The sequence below is a fragment of the Alosa alosa genome, chromosome 19, assembly GCF_017589495.1.
Source record: "Alosa alosa isolate M-15738 ecotype Scorff River chromosome 19, AALO_Geno_1.1, whole genome shotgun sequence".
Lineage (NCBI taxonomy): Eukaryota > Metazoa > Chordata > Actinopteri > Clupeiformes > Clupeidae > Alosa > Alosa alosa.
In genome coordinates this window covers 27,045,884-27,073,632 of record NC_063207.1, presented here as the reverse complement: position 1 = coordinate 27,073,632, position 27,749 = coordinate 27,045,884, and the positions used below count along the sequence as shown (strand labels likewise).

The 27,749-nt window shown below is 45.0% G+C and overlaps 1 protein-coding gene across 1 annotated transcript in view; it reads right to left on the bottom strand.

Moving 5' to 3' along the window:
- The window catches only part of LOC125283896 (AT-rich interactive domain-containing protein 1B-like), a 151,284-nt gene that overhangs the window by 36,102 nt on the left and 87,433 nt on the right, over positions 1-27,749 (bottom strand). Inside the window, 2 exon segments of the mRNA XM_048227432.1 lie at positions 4,488-4,656; positions 4,659-4,772. Of these exon segments, the coding sequence (XP_048083389.1) occupies positions 4,488-4,656; positions 4,659-4,772 (283 nt within the window).

The window sequence follows — 27,749 nt, the reverse complement described above, 5'->3', positions numbered from 1 at the left end:
GGCGAAACAGCGCAAAAGCAATAATGGCTGGTCGGACCCAGATGAGCGCGGGTAAATGATTTTGCGACCTGGGGCTAATGTGAGCTAACTCTCCCCACCGGGGCGAGAGCCAAGCGCAGCGTGGCGAGTCCAACGTGCTCCCCTGGACCTCATTACAGCCCCACACAATAGGGGCGATGTAAGGGAAATGGACAAAAGTGCAGCTCAAGCTAAAAACTAAGGCAAGAGGGAGTAGCGTAGCCTTGGAGTTTCAACACTCCGGCCCTCTATTGCTTCAGGAGAAATATAATAGGCCAGGCTGCCTGCGGTAAGACCTGGGCGGTCAGGACGCGCTTCATCTGAGTGTCAGTGGTGCCAGACGGACACGACGCCCAGGGACATTAGACTCACGGAGGGTGGCGGCCAATGGGAGATGCTGAGAGTGGAGAGAGGCGTGGAGGAGTGTCACAGGAGACAGACGTGGAAAAGCGAGAGACAGGGTGGAGAATGAGTGCCTGAGGAACGAGTGTGTGTAAGTGAGAGAGAAAAAAGAAAGAGAGCAAAACATTCAGCAGGGGGGGTCTGGTGAACTGTCAGCTTAGGGATGGAACAGCCATGGGCATTCTTTGGGTGTGCACACACATACAGAATTACATACACCCACCGCAAGGGAGACTAATTGCCACAACAACCAAATATGGGAGACATATTTTGCCAAACTGTGAGACCTTCACTTGGGAAAACAGAGCAACAACAACAAAAATACATCCTTTTAGAGTGAAAACTTGTTTAACACACACATACACAAGTACCTCCCCACACAACTCTCACTCATTCCCTGGTTACATTTGTTTTATCTTCACTAAGCATAATCTGAAATATAAATATTTCTTTGGGTTGCTTAGACCCAACACACACAGAGGCTCTCATGTCTTCCAGACACAGACACAAACACACACACACACACACACACACACAAACACACACACCTACATTTTCATGTCTCTTCTTTTACCATCTCAATTACCATAATGTGCCCTCGACGTTCGGCTCGATTGCTTTTGTTTTGCTCCAAACACAGACCGGTTGGAGGACTGCAGTGGCGGCGGGAACGTACAGACAGAATGCCAGCGGACAGCGTGGCCCCTTTCTGCCCCTCCGCTCTCCTCCTGCTGCCTCGCCTCCTCGCTCTCCCTGACCTTTCGCCGGCTGAGCGGCCCTGGAAGCACTTCAAGCGAGAGCAGATAAACAGCTTACTCTAAAAGCCCTCATAAGGAAGTTTAAACCGCGTCTCTGAAAAACGAAAATAAAGGGGAAGGAGGAGGCTGTGGCGAGGGAATGAGGGAACAGGAGAGAGGAGAGAGAGAGAGAGAGAGAGAGAGAGAGAGAGAGAGAGACGGAAGGAGGGAGGGAGGGGTGGGCGCAGCCATGCTAAATGGACCTTGATGGACCTTGGGAAAGAATGACAGGGGGAGGAGGAGGGTAGGGAGAGTGCGAGCGAGAGCAAGCCATTTGTGATTTTCAACGGTGGTTGGCTGGAGTGTGCTGTCTGCCATTACGGAGTGGGATGCGGTCTGTGTCGATTAGCATGGCACAAAAGTGAGAGGCTCCACTCCACTCACAATGGGCCCCGTGCTACAGAGCCTCAAAAGCACTGAGCTCAAGAGATCTTTATCACTTAGGAGAAGTAGAGGAGGGCAAGAGGACTCACTTCAACTATTATTATTATTATTATTACAGTTTTACTGTGGTTGTTAGACCACAACACAACTGTTGCACCAACATATGTAGCATGGAACAGTAGAAGTGTACTTGATCAGTCACTTGATGATGATAGATGATCTAGTCTTCAATCTAACTGTGGATTTATAGTGCAACTCACATGTGTTATCCCTGGAAAAGGCACACAGAATCATTATTTCTTTATTTCATTCCTCCCTGATGTCTCTGACATACATCATATTTGTGGCTCTCCTCCTCCATGGGCCTAATATGACATTCCAGAGCATGGCTCTCAGTCTGTGTTAGCCTGAGTGTGACGTGTGCGCCAGCCCCTGCTGTCTCCCAGGCAGCGCTGCTCTGGAGCTCAGTGCAGGACACGCCTCACGCCCCGATGGCTTGATGCGACACGACCACTGAGTGACGGGCCTGCTCCAATCCCGCTGGCCCGGCACTTGCCACTCCCAGAGACAGAGGGATCTCGGCACAAATGCACATCGGTCTTAGTGCCCGCCAACCTCTGGCGCTTCCTTTACCCCCCTTTCCGCCTGTGGCTCAGGGGAGCACCCCGCTAATGCCCCTCATGTCCCTGAAGGTTCAAAGACATTCAGGCTGGCGAACGCAATTTTTTTGTCATTGTTGCCCCGGCTGTCACAAATCTGGCGCGACGGGAAAAATCAATTTGCCGAGTGCTTCCTGGCTCGAGGAAAATCCGAATGCCAGGCAAAGTCAGATAATGTTCCAGCGTATTCGATTTGCTTCGGTGGGGCTGAGCAGAGGCACAGTCTCTGAGTCCCTCGGATCATATGGAAGAGCAAGAGAAAGAGAGTCAGAGAGATAGAGAGAGAGAAAGTGTGAGGGGAAGAGTGAGGGAGAGGGGAGTAAGAGAGTGAGATGAGCGCCTTAAGTGTTTTACCTCTTGTTCCTGACAGAACCAGTGGGAGTGTTAGTGGCTACCGTGTTAACCCTTAAAGGTGTAGGTTTTTGAACATTCTAAGTTCCGCAACAATTGAAGGTTCTAAAATTCTATGTTGAATTCAATGAACCCAGATATTCTTTAGAACGTTCATTTCCCAACATTCCCGTCACACCGGTGTGACGGTACTCCTTTAAGGGTTAGTCTTTGCACCATGAAGAGGTGGAGGAGCTGTCTGTGAGTGGGGGCAAGGATGTGTCATGCATGTTTAATGACACAACAATATGTCCATGTGGCATCTCGGTGGACAGCAGCTAGCTGTGGGACACTCTCGGGGGTCTTTCCCTCTGCATATGCGCTCGTGTCATGTATTGACATGGCCACATGGATTCCAGCACTAATACATTTTGCAGATTCACGCATCAACACATTCCCAGATAAATACACAACCTACATGCATGCCCAGGTCTACATTCAGCAATACGCTCCATCGCACACAAATCAACATCTCCTATTATCGTGACTGACAGGCACTCTGCCAGAGCATAACCATTCTGAATGCAGCACAAGCCATTTTTATTCCCAACATGGCAGCAGAGAAGCATTCTGCTTCACTCAAATCACCTCAGTTTTGGTATAATGATCAAATTAATCGCTTATGGCAGTCGTATTAGCATTGTTTTGCAACGTAGCGCTCAAAAAAACCAATCCACATTTGTAGTTCAAATTGAAACCAATTCACTGGCGCAGAAAACAATTCACCATGTTTCGAGCATATCGCTCAGTTTTGTTACATAGCCTGGAATATTTTAGGAGAACAGTTTATTTTGTCAGGTTTGTGTTATCCTCAATGCCAGTTTTTTTGGTCTCATATTGTTCTCAATATTTCAATCTAGCCCGTCTCCTTCAGCCATTGTGCACGAGGAGCCGCTGCCTCCTTTCCATTAGCGTCAATCACTGTCCGCACGCGCTCAGTCTGCCACCACAGCGCGGCCTTCAGGAGCTCACTCATGCATTGGTCCCGCCTCATCACAGTGATTGACAGCTCAGCACACTGGTCAGGATTCCATCAGGGAGGACGTCTGGGTGGACAGGCTGGCCAAACAGCCCATCAACATACGCAGACATAAACATACACACACACACACTCATCTGCATATCATATTTAAGTGTCACTCGCACCTGTCCAAGGCCTGTCGAAAAATTCATTACGCTTTACAATTTATTGACTTGTTCAGTTATTCCACACGGGCTCAGGGATGCAGACAGCTACCTGATGGAATCTGGTATTGTTCTAAAATGGTTACCAGGGCTGTGTTTTAATATCACACAGCAGGTGGCTATCACAAGCCGTCAGTGCCAATCCCACCTCTGCATTTCCCAGTAGGATTCCTACAGTAACTCTCTACAATTAAAGGCCCGCTTCATTCATTCCAGGCACACCCCTGCCCCACTCAACACCTTCACTGTGGAACAAAAACCTTCTGCTACATCAGGGAGGAAGAAGTTACATTCATTTTCTCAGCTTCTCATCTCATCTCCTCATCATGTTGATGCTCATCTTATTTTGGCTAACGTTAGAGCTAGAACAGTATGACCACCTCTGAATAAAACCCCTGTGATGGAGACTGACACAGTATATTATATTGATCAGAGTAGGGTTGGCACCGGAGTGAATGTCTAGGGGTGGGGGAAACAAGGCTTATAGCAGAAGGCAACATAGTGGTGCATATGGTGAAAATGAAACCATTCAGTGGCATAAAAGTGACAGAAAAAGTGCTCGCTTTCCTAACAATAATATCATCAACAGAGTATGTTGATCAGGTCATGATTTGTAAAGCCCAGTAAAGAACAGTAACGGAGGACCACAAACCTGGAGCGCTGGCTGGGGAAATGGGTCCAGAGCGGGACTGGCTGGAGCCTGCAGGGGAGCCCACTGGAGAGGGGGAAGGCCCGCTGCGGACCCCCGGGAGACGAGGGGAGGCGTGGGGGGAGAAGGGCGACCGGGCTGGGTTGCTCTGCTCCCCCTGGCTGCTGCCGCCCCACTGCCACTGCCACTGCCACTGCCACTGCCTGATCCTCCTGAGGTGGCGCTGACGACTGAGCTGAGGCCAGCCTCTGTCCCTGTGGGCAGGTCATCGATGGAGCCAGACAGGTCCTGAAACAGAGGAAACACAGACATGGACATTAAGGATTTGTACTGAATGCCAAGACCTTGGACGAACAGAGAAATTAGTGGTCTGGATCAGCCATTACCCATCATGTGGGAGTCAGCACAAAAGAACAACTATGAGAAAACAACTGAATTTGTCCAAGTTTTGGTTTCAAAGAAACAGTTTCACATTACAGAGGTCTGTGGGTGTAGTGCTGAGGGTTCCTTGGAGAGGCCTTCCTTAAGTTCAAGAGCACCCCACCCCACCTCCTGCGGCGAACTAGACCAGGAGTGTCACTGTGTGTGGGAGGGGGATTCTTAGGTTAGGATGGGCAGGTGAGCCTTTCATAGCGTTTCGTAGGAGTGACCACCACAAAAGCCACTCACGGATTAGAAATAAACACTTTGGGGCAGATGTACTAACATGTCAGCACTTGTTTTGGATATAATGCCATCGCAACATGCCCCTAAAAACATGGCATCGTATGTCTGAATAGCTAAAACTGCATTCTGCCTGATGTAGGAGAATGACAAGTGGCACTGTTCTAACTTGTAGATACATTCAGAATGGTGTGAAAAGGGCAAGTTTTGGGACCAAAGGGGAAGAGAAATGCAGAGATTATGTATTCTGGTGTATGTACTGTAAGAAAACTGTGGGAAACAACTCACATCTACAGTATTTTGTGGTGAAAACATCCCGCCTTTCAAAAGCAGGTGTAATCCGATTGATTGTTAAATGTGTGAATAGGAAAAACTTTCAGAAAAAATGGAATCAGTATTCTGAGCACCTGTGTTAGACATTTGTAGCATGTTAAAAGCAACCTTTGCTTTGTTTGCCTTTTTATTATGCATTTCCACTCATTCACTTCATCCACTTCTCTATGTACAGTATAGATGCCTGCTGACTACTGAATTAGTTTGTTACATTTGCACAAATAGCATGAGTCTTTTGAGTGGTGTAGAATTGCTGTTTTGCATTATCTCTCTGTCTGATGACACCTCTTTAGCATGTATATGTATCTCCTGCTGCACTCTCTAATGTATGTACATCCGCCCCTGCTATTCTCAAGGACGTGAGGCTGCATAGTCGCATCCCAAAGAAATAAATGGTGCAACGTTTAGATGTTGAACGCTGAATTTAGCATCAATGCTAAAACTCCATCCATTCATTTAAGCCATCTATGATTGGCACAGGGCTAGTCTTTAAATGCACGATGCACACATTCATGTCATTTGCATTCTCTCCTGGTTGGCATATCTTCCTGCTGGGCCTCGTGGGAGGTAGGGAGGATATGACAGGTGATTTCAGCTGCCTCATATCTCAGCCACAGTGACATTATCACCACTCCCGCTAATGGTGTCAAGAAGATGATGTTTTTACAGACTAAGGAAAAAAAAGATTGAAGAGCTATTCAACATTTTGTTTCAGCGCTGTTAACCACACACTTTAAATTCTTCAAAAAATACATCTAAGCCAATTATAAATAGGGACCATACTTTTCAATAAAATAATCAGCTAATTTGAAAGTAGTCCTTTGAGCCAGAGCCTTTGACTATGGAATATGCATGTGAACTTCACAAAGCCAGCCCTTGACTCAATTCAAGGCTGCATGCTTCAGATCTGAAACGTATTTAAGTTCAAGGTGAGTTCAAACTTGGACTGAAACAAAAACACCTGTGATTGCAATACCACAGCCATTTGTGCTACAGTATGTGCCATTTTTTTGGGAATATGCCAAGAGAAGTTGTATCTACTTGCTGCTAGACATTTGTCTGGGTATTTTTCAGAGATGGAAGGCATGACAAAAGGCTGCCTTTCAGCCAGAGATGTCTTTGTCACAGCCTGCTACCCTCCATAGAGGTGTTAGTGAAAGCAAACACGGAAGGCAGTCCAAAAATTCAACGAGTTGGGTCCCTATCCAGAGTGGCCCAAATCCAATTTGTTTGCCTCTCTGCTGCAAATTGCTCTGTGCATTGAGCCTCCAAATAGCTGTCAACTACTCCCAGTTGGCGTTGTGTATCACTTAATTCGCTCCTGAAGCATGTAATTGTCATAATAAGAAAAATATTGAGGTGATAATAGCCACTTATTTTAAAACAGCGCCACCACCCCACCCCGTTCCCATAATGACTACCTATTTACGCATTTCACACACCGCTGGAGAAGCAGCCACCGGCGACCTCTCACCTCCAGATCAGCCACCGACTCGCTGCTACCTGGTGCTAGGAGAAGCCTGTCACCTCCATGCAGGGTGCACACAGGGATCGGTCCCAGTGGTAGCGCATGCAGCATACTGCACAGACCAGGAGATGGAGAGGAATCCACACCATCATTTTCATACTTCACAGCTTTTGTGTGAATACATGTGTGTGTGTGTGTGTGTATTGAGAATGGGGAAGGGATGATGAGAGAAGATGTTTTATTTTAAGCTTCAAGCCTCTGGTCTGAAAAAGACAGTAGAGTTAAATAGGGGAGTCTTGAAATGGGAGAGGAAGAATTCTATTCATACACAGTTACCAGAAATGAGTCTTTGCTGGAAGTTCCCTAAAAGTCAGACTGAAGACAAAATGATGAAAAAAACTGATGTCCGAATTCACATAGATCTGGGAAAAGTACACCATGTGTAGCAGACCAAGTGCATGAGAGATAGAGAGAATGAGATCAAGAGCTACAGACACTGAAACCTACTGAGCAAGTAGGAAAGAAACATGGAGGAGCTTTATTATGACCGCCAGCAAGAGTCGGGCGGTCATATAGGTTTAGTCAGATTTTTTTTTTTTTCTTTTTCGCGATGCCCAAATTTCCGTCCAATGATTCCCCTGACACTGAAAGACCGCACACTAAACTTGGTGGGCATGTAAACCCCACATGGATAGCATGGAACCATCGTTTTTCGTTTTTGATCTGTAGCCCCCCCCTCGCTGGACTGGACCCCCGAAAAGGGTAGGGCAAACACAGTTTTCTGTGAATATCTCTAAAACTGTAGGGTTTAGGAGGACCATTTTTTTTGTATGTTGATCTCAAGGGGCCATGTCAACCCATTCCATAACCACTCATTTCATGTATAGCCACCTAGTTAAACACAAAAAGTAAAAATGAGGTGTTGTAATTGAAGGTATCTGTGACCTAACATAGTCAAAACTGCACGAAATTGGAATTGTAGGATCATTATGACACCCTCTGTATGCACGCCAAGTTTTGTGGAATTCCGTTCATGGGGGGCCACACAATAAATTAATTTATGTTACTATGCACCAACTGGCCTGTAGGTGGCCGGAGACAGTTTTCTGTGAATATCTCGATAACCGTGTGGGCCTAGGAGGTCCACCTTTTTTATGTATGTTGGTCTTAAGGGGCATGTCAACCCATCCCATTACCACTTATTTCATGTATAGCGCCACCTAGTTAAAAATTAAAAGCAAAAAATAGGTGTTTTCATCACAATATCTCTGGCTGACAAGGTCAAAACTGCACGAAATTAAAAGTGTAGGATCATTATGACACCCTCCGAATGCATGCCAAGTTTTGTGTACTTTCGTTCATGGGGGGGCTTACAATAAAATAATTTATGTGTACATTTAGTGACGCGACACCAACAAGGATTCGGGACACTGAAAGACCGGGCACAAAACTTGGTGGGCATGTACCCCCACATGGATAGCATGGAACCGTCATTCTTCGCTTTGATCTGTAGCCCCCCGCTGGACTGGACCCCAAAGGAGGGTAGGGCGGAGACACAGTTCTCTGTGAATATCTTGAGAACTGTAGGGCCTAGGATGACCAATTTTTTCATATGTTTGCCTCCAGGGGTCATGTTAACCCATTCCATGTGCACACATGTGCATAAACAGATACACACGCACACATACATTTACAGTAATCATCATGCGATGACACATACTCACACAGTAGACATATGTGCGCATGCATGCACATGCACAAACACACATCACGCCAGGCAAACACACAAGCAGCACATACACACACACACACACACACCCACACATAAACATACATTTGTACACAACACAAGCACATAATTCAAGAATTTTTACCGTCATCTACTCCTGAATTTTTGGTCATTGATACCGGGACACGAACCACCGGGGTACATGAAATTTGGTGGGTATGTAGCCCCACTAGACTTTTACGGAAAAATTTCATTTAGGCCCCGGTAATGGATACCTAGGACCTAGGTAATGTTACCGTTAAGCGTTAGTTGAGTGATGGAGGCATTTGATTTTGCATTTGTAGAAAACTATAAATGCGGTTATACCAAGCAAATTGATAGCAGCACTGTTTGTATCTTTCGACTGTCATTTATTGCACGTGCTACAAAATCATTCTGTGCAATGGAAGATTTACCAACGTTACACCGGTCTGATACAGTTTTGCCTATACATGCGTGAGACTGAGACGCCTGTTTATTTTGTTTTAAGTGCGTGCATGGTGTGAGAGGGAATCGATGTGCTTTGATTACAGCTTGGTAGTTGTAGTCTTGTGAAATTAAAAAACGCGTGTGTGTGAAGTATCCAAACAATGACACCTTCATTTCATTATGGCTGCTTTAGCAACACACCTTAAGCTACTGTGTAGTGGGTCCCATCTAGAAGTGGCTACTTCATTCGCGCTTTCCTTGACTCATGGAGCTGCTTGAATGTTATTAAAATTTTTTCGCCCGCGATATGGCAGTTTAAGTCCGCTTGATACTGTAAGGCGTAAGCCATTGGTTTCCAAAGGAGATTTTATTAGTGTCGCCAGCATAGCCTATTGACAATTTATGTTGTAAATAGGCCTACCTTATAATCCTACCTGTAGTTTAGGGAAGCTAACAGCTTTCTATTAGGATCTAGTTTGTTAGTTACCGTTTTGTCATAACTCCCTGATGCATTTTGCATTTAGAATAGCCAGAGCGTGTATATCTCAATCGGAAAAATTAAACAATATCGGGTGCCTATGGACTAGGCTGGAACCCAGCCTGATCTGGCTTTTATTTTTTGATTTCTTAAAAGATTGAGCTTGGTCTGATGAAAGCCAGACTAGCCATGGACCTCAGTTACACAATGCAAGGGAACATGAATCAGCCTATATTTGCAACGAACAATAACGGACAAAAGCTCTTCAACTTTGGCCCGTTAAAATGTGCATGAACAGTCTAGCGGCGCATTTCATCAAGGCCCATTTGGACATGTCAGTTATTTGCACCACTGGTTAGATGTAAAACAGCATTTCGTTTCAGACTAGGCTACTGTTACTTAATTTGTGCATTAACAATAACGTTTCAGACTACTGTTACTTAATTTGTGCATTGACAATAAAGTATTACATGAACTAAAGATGACTAAAATCTTATGTAGAAGAAGAAACATTCACAAAAAATCCATCCATCCAAAAATGACCTTTGTTTTTGATAGCTGTTGAAAACGGCATGGAACTGACAGAGATGTTTTACACAAAAAATAAATAAATAAATAAATAAATAAATAACATTATGCTGATACCTTTTGCTTTTCCCAAATACAATGTAGCCTACAGGTGTAAGTGACCTTTCATCAATCCAGTTGCAATGGATGAACTGTGATTAACTGCCCTACTTGTGATTGTTTAGAGATTTTAAAGGTTTTATAACAATGCTACATCTTCTTTGGCTATTCTACAATCTATTCACCTTTTCAGCACCAGTAGGCTACTTTCTGTGCAGCCGCACACACACTCAGGCATGCCAAACAAGCATACACAAAAGTTTCAAGAGTGGGGGATGGAGTAAAATATGGAGACAAATTGAAGTGTGATTTATTTTCGCGGAACGGATGTACAGGACTGAGCGGCGGTCATATTTTGTACCGCTATGCGGTACATCTAGTTCTTATACAGACGCGTGGCCTGCACTTCATCACAGCACACACAGAGTGACACATTCATGCCGTCTGAGTGCCGACTCCCTCTTTCTGCTGTCTTCCCCTCCCTCCCTCCCTCACTCCCCCCCATGCTGTGTCAGTAGCGGTCAGGCCGCCCGGGGGAATCTCGGTCGGGAGTCAATGCGCTGCCAAATCTCAGTGCAGGCAAGGCGGGCAGGCTGGGGATTTCTCACTGGAGCTGACAAAGGTAGAAGGTCATGAATAAACACGGCAGGCTGGTGCTGTCCACTCTTGTTAGTGGACCCTCGCTCCGCTCCCTCTCTGTGGGAGTAGCACCCCACTCCCCATGACCCCCCCCCCCCACCCCCGCCATGCTGCCATATCCCATATCCCACTGCGGCCACCATCACCAGCCTTGCCACCAGACAAGCCGAGTGGCTGAATCAGCCCATTTGGGACATCAGGGGAGAGAGAGAGATAAAGAAAAAGAGAGGAATGAACTGCAGTGTGTGTTTGTGTGTGTGCTGACAGACAGACAGATGTACGTATGGTGTGTGGTGCAGTGCAAATATTTCTCTATGAGGTACTGATTGCCACTGAGTCACTGGGCCTGATCAGAGGGAGAGGCAAGAAAAGAATGTGCGAGAAAACACAGAGATATCAGAAAGACAACCAGAGAGAGAGAGAGAGAGATATTGTGTGTGTGTGTGTGTGTACAGAGCATGTGCTGCCCTTGCTGAGGGTGTTCCAAGGCCTTTGGCACAGACAGGCAACTCACGACAGAGTCCTTGTGAAATGTGAATGGCCTAGAATACCAGTGGAGAGAGGCGATCCCTCTGCCAGAGAAGAGCAGAGCATCAGCACAGGGCTCTCAGCCTCCATCTGCCCCACTTACTGCTCCCATCACTCTCCGCGTTGAGGCACCGCTCCAGTCCAGCCAATGGTGTTTCAGCGGGAGCCAGAGGCACAGAGGGCCACATCAGAGCAATTTTTTTAAGACACGCGAGGCTTTTAATGCTGACCAAATGGACTCACGCTATACTGTAGAGATGATGCATGCACATGAGCCACATAGGTAAAATGAGGGCGAATTTAATTACCATCGCCATGTATCTAAGGAGTGTGAGTGTGTGTGTGTGTGTGTAGGATGAAAAGCCTGGGGCCAGTGGGACTGCTGGGCTCATTCTCTTTATGAGGTAGTAAAATGAAAATGCTATTACACTTAAGATGCCACCACCACCATCGCTCCCCCACAGTTAACACCCCACATTCAAGACAAATCCAACTCAAATGGCGTGCAAATGCCTCTGAATAGGATCTGACTGAGCGGCGCAGGCTAATGGGATCCCACATGTAGTGCGCTCACCGTGGCACCCTTCAAAAGGCTACAATTAGGCTTTGAGTACACACAATACTCTGAAATATGAGCCTGGCTTGCTGCACCTGCTGGAGTGTAGCACAAATCTGCTCTGAGCGGACGACAAGAGTGATGTATGGATTAGGTGCAGTCTGTGTGCGTCTGATTTTTATTTCAATAAAAGGGAATGTGGGCCACGAGGGAATTTATTGAGAACCAAAGAGATCCACAGTATCTTGGAACAAATTACATTCATTCTAAGAGACTCATCAAGTCAAAATGCTTCACAAGTATAAGGTTGATGAGGTCTTATAGTTTAGAGATGATTATATCTACCTACACACTTCATACAGACAAACTTGGCTGGTTGTGCCTGGTTGAGGCTATAAGTCAGATGTGAAAAAATGCTATGCTCATGTCCTGGTGTAGCAACTGCAACAACAGTTTTGCACAACCTCATAGCAAGACACTTCCCATACATACATAACTATCTCATCTTGCATCCTTTTCTCAAAGCCTTTAAGGTCACTTGAGACTGCAAGCATTAAGTTCCTATCAGGTTGGCTGTGGATTTCTGATAGTGATTTGTATTGAATTTCTTGTTAACAATTAATTTATGTCCAAATGGTTTGAAAGGATTTCTCAGGGGTTGATCATATAAACAATTCTGTTTTCAGATTTAACTAGTTGATTGACAAATTGGTTAGCAGACCAACCCCCATCTCTCTTGAGATTTCACATCAGTACTCTGCATGCTGATCCTGAGTCAGTCAAGAAACTGTTTATTTCAATTCGCAGTGTAGTTACTGCGATTTTATTGCTTCAGTCTCTTGCATTTGAACCTCTTCATCTGTTTCCACTCCTCCGTCTGTTTGTCATTTCCTTGCCTAGAGCAAGGTGGACTATTCCATTTAAGATGAAACTCCAAGGGACCTCACAAGTGTAGACCATGTGCTCACCACTCTCCCAGACCCCTCCCTCTCTCTCCCTATGGATGTCTTAAGAGTGCTGGAGAGACATTCTACATGCACATCATTATATTCATTACATTACATTACATTACATTTGGCTGACGCTTTTTAACCAAAGCGACTAACAACATGGTAAACAGTAAGTTTTAGAACAATTCTCACAATTTTAGGACAGTGTAAAAGAACATTAGAGTACAGTAAGAATAAGTGCGTCGGTGAGTGCTGTTTTTAACAGTTACTTGTCAGTTTAAAACGGCTGGTGAGTGCTAGGATCAGTAAGACTTGTTGTAAGTGCAGATATTCAATGCATTCCAGGCCCAGAATACACTTTCGCACATTGTTTCAGATCCATATACTGTACAACCCCAAAACAGAAAAAGTTGGGACGTTGTGTAAAATGTGAATAAAAACAGAATGTAATAATCTGCAAATCTACTTGCAAAAAGGACACAGACAGCATATCAAATGTTGAAAATTAAAATGTGACTATTTCATGGAAAATATATGTTAATTTTGAATTTAATACTAGCAACATGTTTCAAAAAAAGTTGGGACAGGGATAACAAAATGCTGGAAAATGTGTGTAATGATAAAGAAAACAAAATGAGGAATGTTTCTCAACTAATCAGGGTAACTGGCAACATGATTGGGTATGAAAAAGAGCATCCCAGAGAGGCAGGGTCTCATAGAAGTAAAGATATAGGGGTATTCACCACTCTGTGTAATGTCATTTGAATGCTTCTTAAGATGAAATTGTGAAGTATTTGGGGGGTTCATCATCTACAGGACATAATATTATTAAAACATTCAGAGAATCCAGAGAAATCTCAGCAAACAAAGGAAGGAGCTGAAAAACACATTGGATGGTCGTGGTCTTTTGGACCTCAGATGGCACTGCATCAACACCAGACCTGTTTCCACACCTGTCATTGTATGGATTGGATAACCTCTGATAACCATTGTCTATGTGCACAGTTTGATACTCAATTCAAACACTGCAGCCAAAATTGTATTGAGACACGATACAGAAAATACCACTGTCTTATCTGGGCCTGAGCTTGTGTAAAATGTACTGAGGTAACATGGAAAAAGGTCCTATGGGTAGACCAATAAAAATTTGCCATTATTTTTGGAATTCATGGACTTATCTGGGCTAAAGAGGAGAGGGACTATCCAAGTATCCAACCTTTCCAACTTGTTTTAGTGATCAGTTCCAAACCCAACATCTATGACGGTGTGGAGGAGCATTAGTGCCTACAGCATAGGCATCTTGCACATTTGGCAAAGCACAATCAATTCTGAAAGATGTATAAAGGTTTTGAGCAACATATACTGCCATCCAGGCAATATCTATTCCAGGGAAGACCTTGAATATTTCAGGAACACAATGGCAAAATGAATTCTGCACATATTTAAATAGTATTTATCCATAGAGGAAGAGTCCATGTGCTAAAAATGGCCTGTCTGCAGTCCAGATTTGTCAAAATAACTGCATAATGGAATGAAAAACATGACTAAGAATACCCCATACTGTTGAGCAACTGAAATTGTGTATTGGGGAGTAATGGGACAACATTTCATTCTCAAAACTCTATTAAATACTCTCCTCAGTTCCTAAACATTTACAGAATTTTGTTAAATGAAGAGGTGAAGCAGTACAGTGGTAAACATACTCCCGTCCCAACTTTTTTTGAAACATGTTGCTGGCATCAAATTCAAAATGAACATATATTTTCCATGAAATAGTCCAAATTTTCATTTTCAACATTAGATATGTTGTCTGTGTCCTTTTTGCTGCTAAATATGGGTTTACGAGACTATATTATCACATTTAGTTTTTATTTGCATTTTACACAACGTCCCAACTTTTTCTGTTTTGGGGTTGTAGAAAGCATTTTGCACAAAAGCAAAAGCTGAATTCTATGCGAAAACATGAATACTATGTATTAGGCCTAGGCACATGATAATGAAAGTCATTGCAATATATACATCAAAACAGAGAATGCATAATGCATTGGCTCCCCTCATACATAAAAGAGCACAGAGACGCATGTGTCTTTACATTTACAAAAAAGGAGATGTAAGCATCTCTGATAATATATCCAGTCGATATGCTAGTGCCAACTAATATTAAAGGGAAAGTATAACAAGTGGAGATGTCGATGGCGACATCTTCAAAGATTGGGCTCATCTCATTTAAAAACAGCAACAGGACTCCCTGTGTGTACAAGCATCAAACAATTTTCAAAACAATCTTTGCAAAAATAATCACATTATTTCAACTGTCCCTGCGAGAAATCATAGGCTTCTGATTAAGCTATAATAACTACCTCAGGAAATAAAAGGTGACCTACAATCTTCTGCACAACACTCCCATTCCATTTAGGCGGCAGTCAATCTCCCTACATTATGCTTCTCTCCAACTGGATCATTTCAGTTATCAATAGCTGCTGCTGCTGCTGCTGGAATATTACAGTCTGTATTACTATTCTGTTGTGTGCTGTCCCATTTCAAAAGATACGCCAATAGCACACCAAAATCAATTTCCTAACATTCAAAAAACAATACTTCTGCATTAGTTGTTTGTTGACACTCAAAAACACAAATGTTGTGGCAAAATACATAGTCTGTCTGCTGTCTCTAGCAGTCCTGCATAGGTATTAAAGCAATATCATACCACCAACACCACAAAGTCTACTGAATCAGAAGTGATATCTCAAAGTAAATAAAATGATAAATCACGACTTCCAAAATGCTGCTCCAAATTCAGAGAGGGCTTTCACTGTTGCGAATGGTGTAAACAGACGAAACCGAGCTGAATTATCTGCTCATTTCAGACTGCTTCTAACCACAAATTGCAATCTCATCAGGTCCCATTTAGTGCTCTGCTTTCCCTCATGGATCCTGTGCCTCATTTGAAAATGCAACATCAGATTCCCGTAATGTATTTCCAAACATGACATATAGCCACCTGGGAGTCAATGTTCTGTCTCTCCAGCTCCCAATTAATAACTGCAGAAAAACTTAGCAACAGCTATGTGCTCATGCAATGGTGTTGGTGATTAAGTAGTATTTGTTGGCATTAGCAGAGAGCACAAAGTCAGACTCGTGAACTATACTATAACAGTTATAACACCGGTATATTAAGACACCATACTGTACGTATACAACCTCTGATCTACAGTACAGGCCAAAAGTTTGGACACACCTTCTCATTCAATGTGTTTCCTTTATTTTCATGACAAAACTATTAATGAACACATGGGGAATTATGTACTTAACAACAAAAGTGTGAAATAACTGAAAACATGTCTTATATTCTAGTTTCTTCAAAGTTGCTATTTTTTTTAATTTAATACCATATTCAGCAAGCCGTAACTTGACAAATATTATTCTGTGGGCCAAATAACTTTGCATTCATTCATAGTTTTGATGCCTTCAGTGAGAATCTACAATGTAAATAGTCATGAAAATAAAGAAAACGCATTGAAATGAGAAGGTGTGTCCAAACTTTTGGCTGTACTGTATATGATTAGTTGTAAAGGACAGTAGGAAGGACAGAGGCATGCTAGTTGGAATGGCCGGTTTGTCTTTGCTCCAGCACTGCTACAGTATGTCATTCATTGGAACCTTTGGTCACTGCTCATATCTGTCTCAATCATGCTCAGATTAGACCGACTGTGCTAACTCAAAATGCTACTTTGTGGTTTTTGTAAAATCTCCCTGACTAACGCAATGGTGAGAATTATATTATTAACGCAATGGTGAGAATTATATTATTATCTTAGGAACAAGTAAGTACCCCGCTTTTTATAATTCAGCAGCTTTTGCCCCAATTTGTGGTTAGTATCTTCCATGTCTTCCCAGTTAAGAATCCCCCAGATGTGCAGCAGAGACATATGTTTGAGTTAAAGCACTTTAAGAAAGGCTGGAGTGCCTTCTGCTCTCATATCACCAATACAACAGCTAAGAAAAAAAATCTTTTCTTCTGTGAAGAAGAGGATGTTTGTTTGTTTTTCAAACCTCTTGGCTGTCGTTTGTCACCTGACAAAAGCGAATGTGAAATTGTGGCCGAGCCTTGAAAAGTCCGGGAAGACACCATGTCAGCCTGTGGTTGTTTTCTTCTCCCTACCTGCCTTATGGAGACAGAGCCCATCTCTGGCTAATGCTTTGATGGCGCTTCGCAACAAACAGCACAACACAGAATGAAATAAACTGTGTTTCAAACACTTTGGGATTCAGACTTTCGGACAAAGATTCTTTTTAGGGAAGATGTTAAACTTACAACTGAAGTTTCTAAATCCCAGGGGCAAACGCAATGGCATCAATAAACGTGGAAGTACCAACAGAAATGTTAATCCTTTTGTCTGCTACAAGTGGGTAACCAGTGCTCCAGAGACGTAACCTATATCACTTAGCGGACAGCAGTCATGGAATAATCTAGAAGATAACCAAACTACTGACTTAACAGAGAGATATTTTTCACCCAACTGCTGGAACAATTGTGCTAATAACCAATTGCCTGCTACCTCCACTTGGTTCTATTTTGCTCCTATTGGAAGGGAGTAGTAAAACGAAGAATGAGACATGGGTTATTTGTATTCAGCAGAGCAGAAGAGCTTAGATATAGGATTTAAATGACAGAAGCGCACAATTACTTTGTAAGAGAAGGTAGTATTTCCATGACATTCTCAATTTAGACACCACACCACACACATACACACCAAATACACACCACACACATACACAAACACAAAAACACACACGCACACACACACAGTAAGACATTTATTTGGTGCTTATTGCATCTACAAATGTTTTATTTATCCACCAACCCCCCTTTTCTCTAAAACCCAAATCACATACCCCCCAAACTAGTCTGGTTCTCAAACTGAGGAGAGAGAGAGAGAGGGAGGGAGAGAGAGAGAGAGGGAGGGAGGGAGAGAGAGAGAGAGGGAGAGAGAGACAGGGAGCTAGAGAGAGGAAGAGTATGGGGGTGGTTTGAAAACACTACAGAGATAAATAAATAACTGCCAAATTCCTCATTTCTAATTCAGCTGCTCGTTCAGCTTAACCTCTCCTCTCAGCAATTAAAGCACACGCCACATCCTTCATCCAGCACACAGCCAGCTAAATAATGCAGCATGTCCTGGGTGCATCTTTTTATCATGCCAAATGACAGGCATTAGCATATCTCCCCAGTCAATTAAAGCGCGCCGGAATAATCAGGCCATAATTGGGCGAGAGTGGCGGTAATGGCCGAGCCCTGGCACACAAATGTGGCACTAAGGGGGCTGCCTGGAGTTCACCGAGGCCATGGCACTGCCCAGCTCAGCATTCGTGACTGGACACGTCTGTGTCCTCAGCCCCCCGCCGTCCTCTGCTGCAACTAATGAAATCTGCCACACTCACTCTTTCCCTCTTTCTCTCGGCCTCTCTCTCTCCCACTCGTTTTTCTCTCATCTAACCAATCTATCCTCTTCACGTCTCCTGCGTGCCCTTCTCTCTCTTCCCACAAACCCTCATCCATTCATGGACCTCCCTCGGTACCTCTCTGTCCCTTTTTTTCCCTCACTCTCAATCTCCTTCTCTTGCTCTCATTCTTTCCCTCTCTCTCTCTCTCTACTGGTATGTCTTGATCTACCTCTCCATCTTTCCGGGCCCCTCGGGCCCTCATCTATTTCTCTTCTTCTCTGCTCTGGCTTCTCATCAAAAACTCTTCCAGTTCCCTCTCTCTCTCTCTTTCTCTCTCCATGTCTCTATCGCTCTCTTCTTCTGGTTCCCTGGTGTCAGCATCCACATTTCATTTCCGACTCTCAGCCCTTGCCTTCTCGCACTCCACTCCCCCTTCTCCTTCCGAGTGCTCTACATTCTCCGCTCCCTTTTCTCCTTGAGATGGAGAGAGCGAGGAAGACAGACAGAAAGAGAGAGATGTCCCCTCCCCTTTTCCTTCTCTCCTTTAAACAAAAGCCCTCATTCCCATTGCCTCAACTGTCCCTGTTGGGTTTCACTTTCAGGGGGCTTTATCGCTGAGGCCTTCATCCAGCTCCCTCAGGTCATAAGGAGGTCCCATGTCAGTGATAGATGTTTCTTCTGTGGCCTCCATATTGTTTTACATAGGCTTTCCAGGTATGGGTGGGGGCCACTGGAGTGCAATGACGCCAATCAGCCAGCTTGTGCACAAAGGTCTTGAATGGAAATAACAGTGTGAATGTCGAGAAAGGTCTCCCACACCTCTGTCCTTTCCAACAGAGCTGCCGTACGAGTGGCTGTGGCTCATCTTCTCTGTGTGGTAGCAGGCTGGAGGAGACACGGCAGGGCTGCGGGCCATCTGCCCTGGGTACCTGAGGGACGAGGGGACCTCTGTGCCACGACGCTTGATGCGTTCTCACCACATTCTACTATGCTTTCATTGAAAATGTAATAACCTTCTCTTTCACTAGCTGGTTCCACTCCATCACCCTTCAAAACAGAAACCGTCTGTTGAATGTGGTCAAGGTCTGCTCAAAAATCATTGAGCAGCCCGTCCGAACTCTCACTGCCCTATGTGACCAACAGACTGTTATGGTAGCACGCAGGATTATTCAGGACCCTTCTCACATCCTGTTTCCTGAGTTTGAGTGGCTCCCCTCAGGACGCAGACTCCGCTGTCCGCTTTGCCGGACACAGAGAAGGAAGGCAACCTTCATCCCGAGGGCTGTCCAGCTTATGAATGAGAACTGACGGACATGATTGTAATAGCCTCTATATGCACTTTTTTTTTAATTGTAGCACTAAGGAAGCACTTGAAGAACTTTTAACATTTTTTACAACTACTACTTGTGATGAATGATGGCATGTGGTGTGTATTAACTGTCCAGTGTGCCGGTGAAATATGTGTGTTGCTTGATCGTTTTGAGTATCGCTGCTGGTCACGTGGGTTGATTGTGTCCCTTGTTCCTTGAATCACTGAATAAGCTACTGTAATGCGCCCTTTTAAATTGCCCCTTGGGGACAAATAAAGTGCTTTGAATTGAATTGAATTGAATCCCGACTGTGTGTATGGTCACTGTGTAGTACATCAAATATCCATCACACAAATCACAGGCCCAAATTCCAGTCGCGTTTGCAGTGAAGTTCACTCCATAAAACTTCACTCTTTTAAAATGCAGTCCAGTGCACTGTTCCAAATCAAAGCGATGAGTTTCTGTGTAATCACTTTATTTCCCAGTGTCTGCGGTGCCGACAACAAAAGCATGTTAAGTCAAAGGACAGGCACCAAGGAGACAATGGCACGGTGTCGGCGCTTCGTTAACACAGGGAGCGCTAAAAAAGGGAGGCCATGCAGGCCATTCCTTATGCAGGCGGTTCCTCAGAGAGTTTAACAAAGGATTCAGTATCTTTAACCAGGTCTTTCCACTCACATTCACATACTTCACAGTGTCTCCCTCGCTCTGTCTTCAGAGGGAGGGTGAGAAAAAGGAGGCCTCATGAAAGAGTGTGTGTGTGTGGGGGGGGGGTGCTGGCAGTAACAGATCAGGCACTCCTACATGCGAGGGAACATCAGAGCTAGGCGAGGTTAGTTCCCCTGTGCTGTAACGTCTTCTCTGTTGTGTTTTATCCACTACAGCTGCTCTCTCTCTCTCTCTCACTCTGTCTCACTTTCTTCTCCCTTTAGTCCTGCTCACTGGGTTCAATACCGCAGAGCGCTACCTCTCTGTTTTTGGGTCCACACATGTCTTTTCCCAGAGATGAAAGAGCCCAACGATGTGTCGTTCTAATCCATCGTGATAAAGGCGAGGTGGGGGAAAAAATGAAAGAAAAAGGCAACAAATGAAAAGAAAAAGAAAAAGGAGGAACAACAACAACAACAAAAAGCCCCTCTGCCACATGGCCAAGAGAGTTTTGATTTGTTTTTCGATTTAACCTCCAGAGAAAGGACGCAATTTATTACCGTTTACCACGGCAAAGGCGGAAAGATAAAATAAAGAGAGAGGGAGAGACATACAGAGCAGTAGGGGAAAAAAAAAACCTTAGCACATTTGTAAAATAAAAGAGAGCGAGGGAAGGCCTTTGAAGATAAGACGCTACCCAGATGGGGCCGGGGCGACAGAGGCGCTGGTAGCTCAGCAACACCAGTGCAGCAGAGGCTCTGTGACGCGGCCTGGGAGGACACTATTGATTTTTGTTACTGCTCTGTTTTTAAGGGAGCCCCCTCCCACCCAAACAGCCCGCTCGTCGCCGATGCTCCTCTTTGGGTTCGGCACGTGACTGGCGGCGTGGTGTGGCTCGGCGATGCACTGAGGTATGCATCACTGTCAGAACTGACACTGATAAAAATTAGAGGGCTGCCACAGCCGATTGGATTGGCTGTGGTGCAAACGCACCCCCTTACTCACCGACTCCTGCACCGCACCACGCCACCCCCTCACCAGCCGCGTCTCATTGGGCATGCCGTGCTGTCACGGTGCCCCCCGACGCAATCCATCAGCACGAGGCCTCCAGATCGATACTGGATTGGTGAGAGCTATCAAATTCTGACCTGCAGATCATAATAAATACAGTGCTGGCTGAAATCTATATTGCCTCTGTTGTCTCTAGGTCCCTTGTCATCTCAGCTCTGCTCAGAGGCAGCATCTCTCATCCCCCCACCTCTATCTTTCCCCTTCATCCTCGACTCCATCTTTTCAATCTGCATTTTGTGTCTTTAAGAGCTGATACATAGAGCTGGGGTAGAGACAGCGTCTAGTCAGTGCATAAAAGGACTGAGCCAGAGAGCAAACAGTAATTTCTCTATGTGTGCATATAAAATGGGCTTTATTAACATTCACTTATTAAAATGGTTTATCTGATGCGACTGATGTTTTTTCCAAATGCTTAATGGAAAGACGATGTAGGTGGTAAATGGAGGGAGTTTTTTTAATAAGATCAGAACAGAGGAGGGGAGGGGTAGATATGTGGTGAATAGAGAAAAAGGGAGAGAGAGAGAGAGGAGTGCAACTGTTTGTGAAAAGCAGAACAAAGGCTGCTCTTAATTGGCCATGTTTTGTTTTCATTTCCAGCACGCTCCTCTTTGCCGCTGGCCCCCCCTCCCCAATCTCCCCTCACCCCCCACTTCTACTTAGCAGTCCGAGAGGACGCCCTTGTGCTCTCTCTCTCTCTCTCTCTCTCTCTACCTGCTTCTCTCTCCCTCACACTCCCGCTCTCTACCTCCCCTTCCTCTCTCCGGCTCCTTTTTTCACAGGCTGTTTTTCTCTTTCCTCCACTAACTACTCGTTCACTCTCTCTGTTTCTTCCCTTGTTCAATCTCCTACTCTGTCTTTGCTCTTTCCCTTTCCTCATCTCTCCCTGCCTCTTGTTCTATCTCTCTCTCTCTCACTCATTCTCTACCCCCTCCCGCTTTCTTTCATTAGAACAATTCACCACGGGCTTCGTCAAGCCTATATCTCAAATTGGGATAGAGGGAGCAAAAACAGAGAAAGAGAGAGGGAGGGAAAAAGAAAGGGATGGGTGGAGAGAGGAGTAAAAAAAAATCCCAGCAAGCCTTTCGTTTGCCGTTTAAAAGACAGCCTTGGTGAAGGCCTCGCTCCACCAGCACTTCCTCTAGAGGAGAGTGAAAGAGGGAGTGGAAAAAAAATCTCATTTATCGGAATTCTGTTAACGTAAGGGGAAGAGAGAGAGCAAGGAGAGAGAGAGAGAGAGAGCAAGGAGAGAGAGACAGAAGCCGAGCGCCAGCGTTGGGCGGCAGTCTCCCGGAGCCTTCATTAGCTATGCACAAGACAAACTGCTGACACAAAGTCACAGCGCTCCTCCCCCTCCGCTCGCTCCATCCCTCTGTCCGTCCGCTCACTATCGACGTGCCCCCCCCACCCCCACACACACACACACATCCCCACCCCCACACACACACACACTCTCTACTGCCCCCCATCCCTCTCTTTCCATCTCCCCCTTCTCCCTCCCTCCCTCTCAGCCTGCATGCCCGCTGCACAGGCAATTACAATTAAGCCGCATCCAGCCTCTGCTGCACCTCTGCTCTCAAGAGCAGAGGAGGACCTGAGGACACTGAGGGATTGTGAGACTGTGTGTTTGTGTGTGTGTGTGTGTGTGTGTGTGTGTGTGTGTGTGTGTGCGCGCGCACCGCATATGTATGTATGACTGTGTGTGTGCACCCAAACACCAGGAACGCAAATCACGAACACAATTATACAAAAACAATCAAATTTAACACAGTCGCATAAACGACTGCCATGCCTGGGGAGGGCCCTCTCAAAATGTTGTAAACACACAAACACACACACACACACACACACACACACACACACACACACACACACACACACACACACACACACACACACACACTCATGTCTTCTGATCATCTCTGTGCAGCCCCTGCTATTGTTCCACTGATAGACATTACAGCACATTCATTAAACAGTACCATTAAAGACTGGCGAAGCAGACAGACCATGGCTAAATGGTGTATTTGGTTCCCTTCAGAACTGCCTTCCCTAAGTAATCTCATACAGCTCCTCATAAATATTCACTCTGCTATTCATAATGGATGTAGTGTACATTAAATGTAGCACACGCAGTCAAAGTGCTGCGGCGGATGCGCTTCCGAGATGTCAGGGATGTTATGAGGAGCAACGTGTTGGAATGCTAAGCCTGGAAACAGCTACAGTAATGCATAGATAAAAGTGCACTTTTCTGCAAGCTACGTAGAATTTAAAACAGAAACAGCCTCTGTCCCTTCAGGAAAGGGAAAAACTGAGACAGAGAGAGAAAGAGCAAGATTGTCAGTGCGTGTGTGTGTGAGTATGAGTATGTAAGAAAAAGAGAGGGTGTGTGTGTGTGTGTGTGTGTGTGTGTGTGTGTGTGTGTGGGGGTTGATAAATAGATAACGCATTAGACTTGCATTAGTGCCAAAAACAGTCTGACGAAGCCAGTCCATCTCTTCCCCTCGTCACCCACACTGAAAGGAAAGTATGAGTAGTTTATGTTTCATGTGTCTGGTATTTTTAACCATGGGGCCTTTTGTGCAAAGCCTGTCAGCATCCATTGAGAGCAAACAGGAGGTGACAGCCAAGCCTGGAGAGTCCAGACCCACACAGATCTGCCGAGGAGATTGGCAAGGCACTGTGTGACTCAAATGGCAATGAATGATTGCAGGCAAATCCGCTTCTAAGGACAACCCCCCACAGACACAGATATACTCACAGTGTGGTGTTTATGGACAGCAATGGAGCCTTTGATGCACAACTGCATACAGTATATTATATGCAGACACAAACAGACACACATTTGTAACTGCATTCACAGATTTGTATTAATACACACACACACAGACACACACACACACACACACACACACACACACACACACACACACACGACTGCTGTCTTTCAAACCAGCCATTGCTTTGACAAAATGAGCCCCACGCAGGCTTCCCTGGCGCCCCAAGTAGCGGAGATGACACACCTGAATGGATGATCCAATATCAGAGGAGATAAAGCGCCATCAGATGGAGTGATCTGTTCAAACACGAGTGGCATTTGCTGAGGAGGAACACGTGTCTTGCAGGCGCGCGCACACACACACACACACGCGCGCACGCACGCACGCGCACACACGCGCGCGCACACACACACACACACACACACACACACACACACACACACACACACACACACACACACACACACACACACACACACACACACACAGCATGGTGACACAGTTATGGTGCTTTTGCTGCCACAGTTGATGCTGCCACCGCTAAAGGTTCAGTCTATAAAAAGTAAGACTAATAAGATTTCATGGAACTGTGTTATTAGACTGGAATAGCAGGAACCTGGGCTATTTTGGTTGTGCTCGAGGCTAACTGCTAACACACACAGTCACACAGTCAGACACACACAGCCGTGCCTTTTCATGATTAAAGGAATCAAGAAGAACATTTGACAGCTTTTGTCAAATTCAGAACACAACTGTTAGGCAGGCTATATTTCTATTCTAGAGTTGTATGTTTTTTTTCTTCTTTTTTCTCAAGCGGCCAATTTTAGCATGGTACCTGTCACTGCTATTAGTCGACCTAAATTGTGGCTAATTCAAACGAGCACGACACCTGCCCTAAGACACACCGCCACCCCACTCAGGTATGGGACTCGTCTCTTGTTTATGCCTCCCACTTTACCACTGCCATCTTTAATAAGGCCACAGGACTGCTGATCACGTCATGACCGCCTCTCCTTCATTAGGATACCTCATGTGGGAGGCCTTCATCCTTTTTTCCTTTCACAGAGAGGACATGACGACTTGCCCTGAGAGGAAAGAAGGGGGGTTCAATTCTGTAGACGACCAACATGTTCCGCACCTCGGCTGCATCAAGTGATGAAAAACCCAGTATGGACTTCCATGATACCGAAACTAAAGCTACCAATTAACTCTAATAATTTGTACTCCCCAGAGTCATCAAACTCATATGAGAATGTATCTGATTCACTGGGGCCTGTGTGAGATTATTATGAAGCTCGTGACTGGAAGCCCACTGTTTTGTAGCCGCTTATGAGAATCTCACAACCACAGGCATAAAGCCCTACTGCTTTTTGGAAGCAGTGCCAGGAATGTCCAGGAGATGGCGCACTGTGAGTCGTGAGCTCAGACGGGCTAGGCAGAGGAAGCAGAGTATACTGAATCGCTCTCAAAGACGGCCAGTGCTGGACAAGCCCTCCTCCCACCCCCTTGGTTCCACCACGATGGGGAAAATACAGGAAATGTGCTTCCCCTCACAAAAACATTCTCAGTCATTCACCAAATTAACTTTAGCAGCAGCAGACAAAAACATCTAAAAAAAAAAACACACACAGAGCTGGTTTCAATGGAATATGCAGAGCCCGGAAACTTCTAGTGGTCTTGGGGATGATGAAGCAGTATAACCTTGCGTGCTCAACCCACACATGGTGACAGCTGCATGTTGTTTAGTGGCAGATTCTGTGCAAATGAACAGCCTGACTAAGCTCCCAAAAGCCACGCCGAGGAACACACAGCACCTTCATCTGTCTCTTCTGATGCCACCCAGTCACACATGTGAGACAGCCATGAAAACAAAATAGCATCTCTTTCTTTCTCTCTCTCTTTCTCTCTCTCTCTCTCTTTATCAAATGGGTCCCTATCTGATATTCATGGGGGAATTGTCAAACAGATAGTGCTCTTCAAAAGGCAGCTCTTGCTGTGTTCATTTGCTATGAGCCATGAGAAGGCAGACCGGTGTAATAGATCATGTAAAGAGAGGCAGAGGAGAGGAAGCAAAGAGAAAAAGGCGGAAAAGAGAGGAGAGGGGTGAGCGAGTAAAAGTTATTAAGTGGATGTGAAATGCTGCGCAGCCAAAAAGGTTAAGCCAGGAAAAGGAAATTAAAACTTGCATCGCTTTTGGCTTTAAATAGATTTTGTTTCATTATGGCCGCCAGGGCCAGTTAGAGTCAAATCCCCCAGCGCTGGAGGGAAAGCGAGAGGAACACCTGCATCTAAATGTTTGTGCATGGGTGGTGTGTGTGCATATGTATATAGTGTGTATATGTGTGTGTGTGCAAAATATTAAAAGAAAATATGTAAAATAATGTTGAGTGCATGTTTGTGTATGTGTGTGTGTGTGTGTGTGTGTGTGTGTGTGTGTGTGTGTGTGTGCTGCATATATGCCTATTTGTGTGTGACAAAGAATATGATGAGCAAGATTCCTGAGAGTGGCCCCCATATCCATGGGATATTTGATAATAAAACCATTCATCAGCCATACGGCAGCCAGATAATACGAATCCAATAAGTCATGCACACTGTTCTTCACACATAATTTGTTGTTTTAGTTGTGTGGTGATGATAAAGTGCAATATGTGCACGCTGAGGAGACAAGTGGGAGGAGAGGAATCACAAAATCAATACAGGCCATGATAAGATCCAATCTATAGGACAGATCTCCCGCAAGCCCCTGAGCTACACACAGTCACACACAAATATACATACACAAACATACACACACTTGACCTCAACCAGGCAAATATGGCACTGTATTTTTGATACGCCATCTACAGGCCATCATTTGTTATGACTTGACGTAGCCACAGTTTACTGTTAACTGAAAACAATAATTTTAGTTACACAGAATAATCATCTCATTTGTGTGCATGTGTGTGTTTTTTTTTTGTAAACAAATACCCACAGTGTTGTTTAAACAAAATACAGCTAAGGAAAATCATTAACAGAAATTGCGTCTAGGCTCTAAATTAAACTGGTCTGAAAGGATTTAGCATGGCAAAAAATCTACCACAGAAAACCAAAAGAAAACAAGCAAAAAACCGAAGGCAAACCAAAGACCAAAACGGAGCAGTGTGAGAATTGAAGAATGCTGCACCCTCTCTGCGCTACGTTTGCTGCCACTCATAACATGCATGGGAACGGGTGGCTGTGAGAGAAGTTTGGTCTCATGAAAGTGTTTGCGGTGTTTGTGTGTGTGTGTGTGTGTGTGTGTGTGTGTGTGTGTGTATGGGTGGCTCGGTGGTGGGTATAAAATCACAGCCTCCTGAAAGCGCCGTCTCTTGACAGACGATGGGGAATATGGGACTTGGAAAGCTGACAGGCACGTGGGGGAAAGGCTGTGGGAGACGACGTCTCACGCTGACAGCCGTGGGGACTGCAGGCCTGGTGGCCACACGGAGGAATGTCTCGGCGTCTTCCAAGTGAAAATAGCTCTCCCACTCAGAGAGAGAGAGAGAGAGAGAGAGAGAGAGAGAGAGAAACATGGCAGCCTGTTTGTTTTC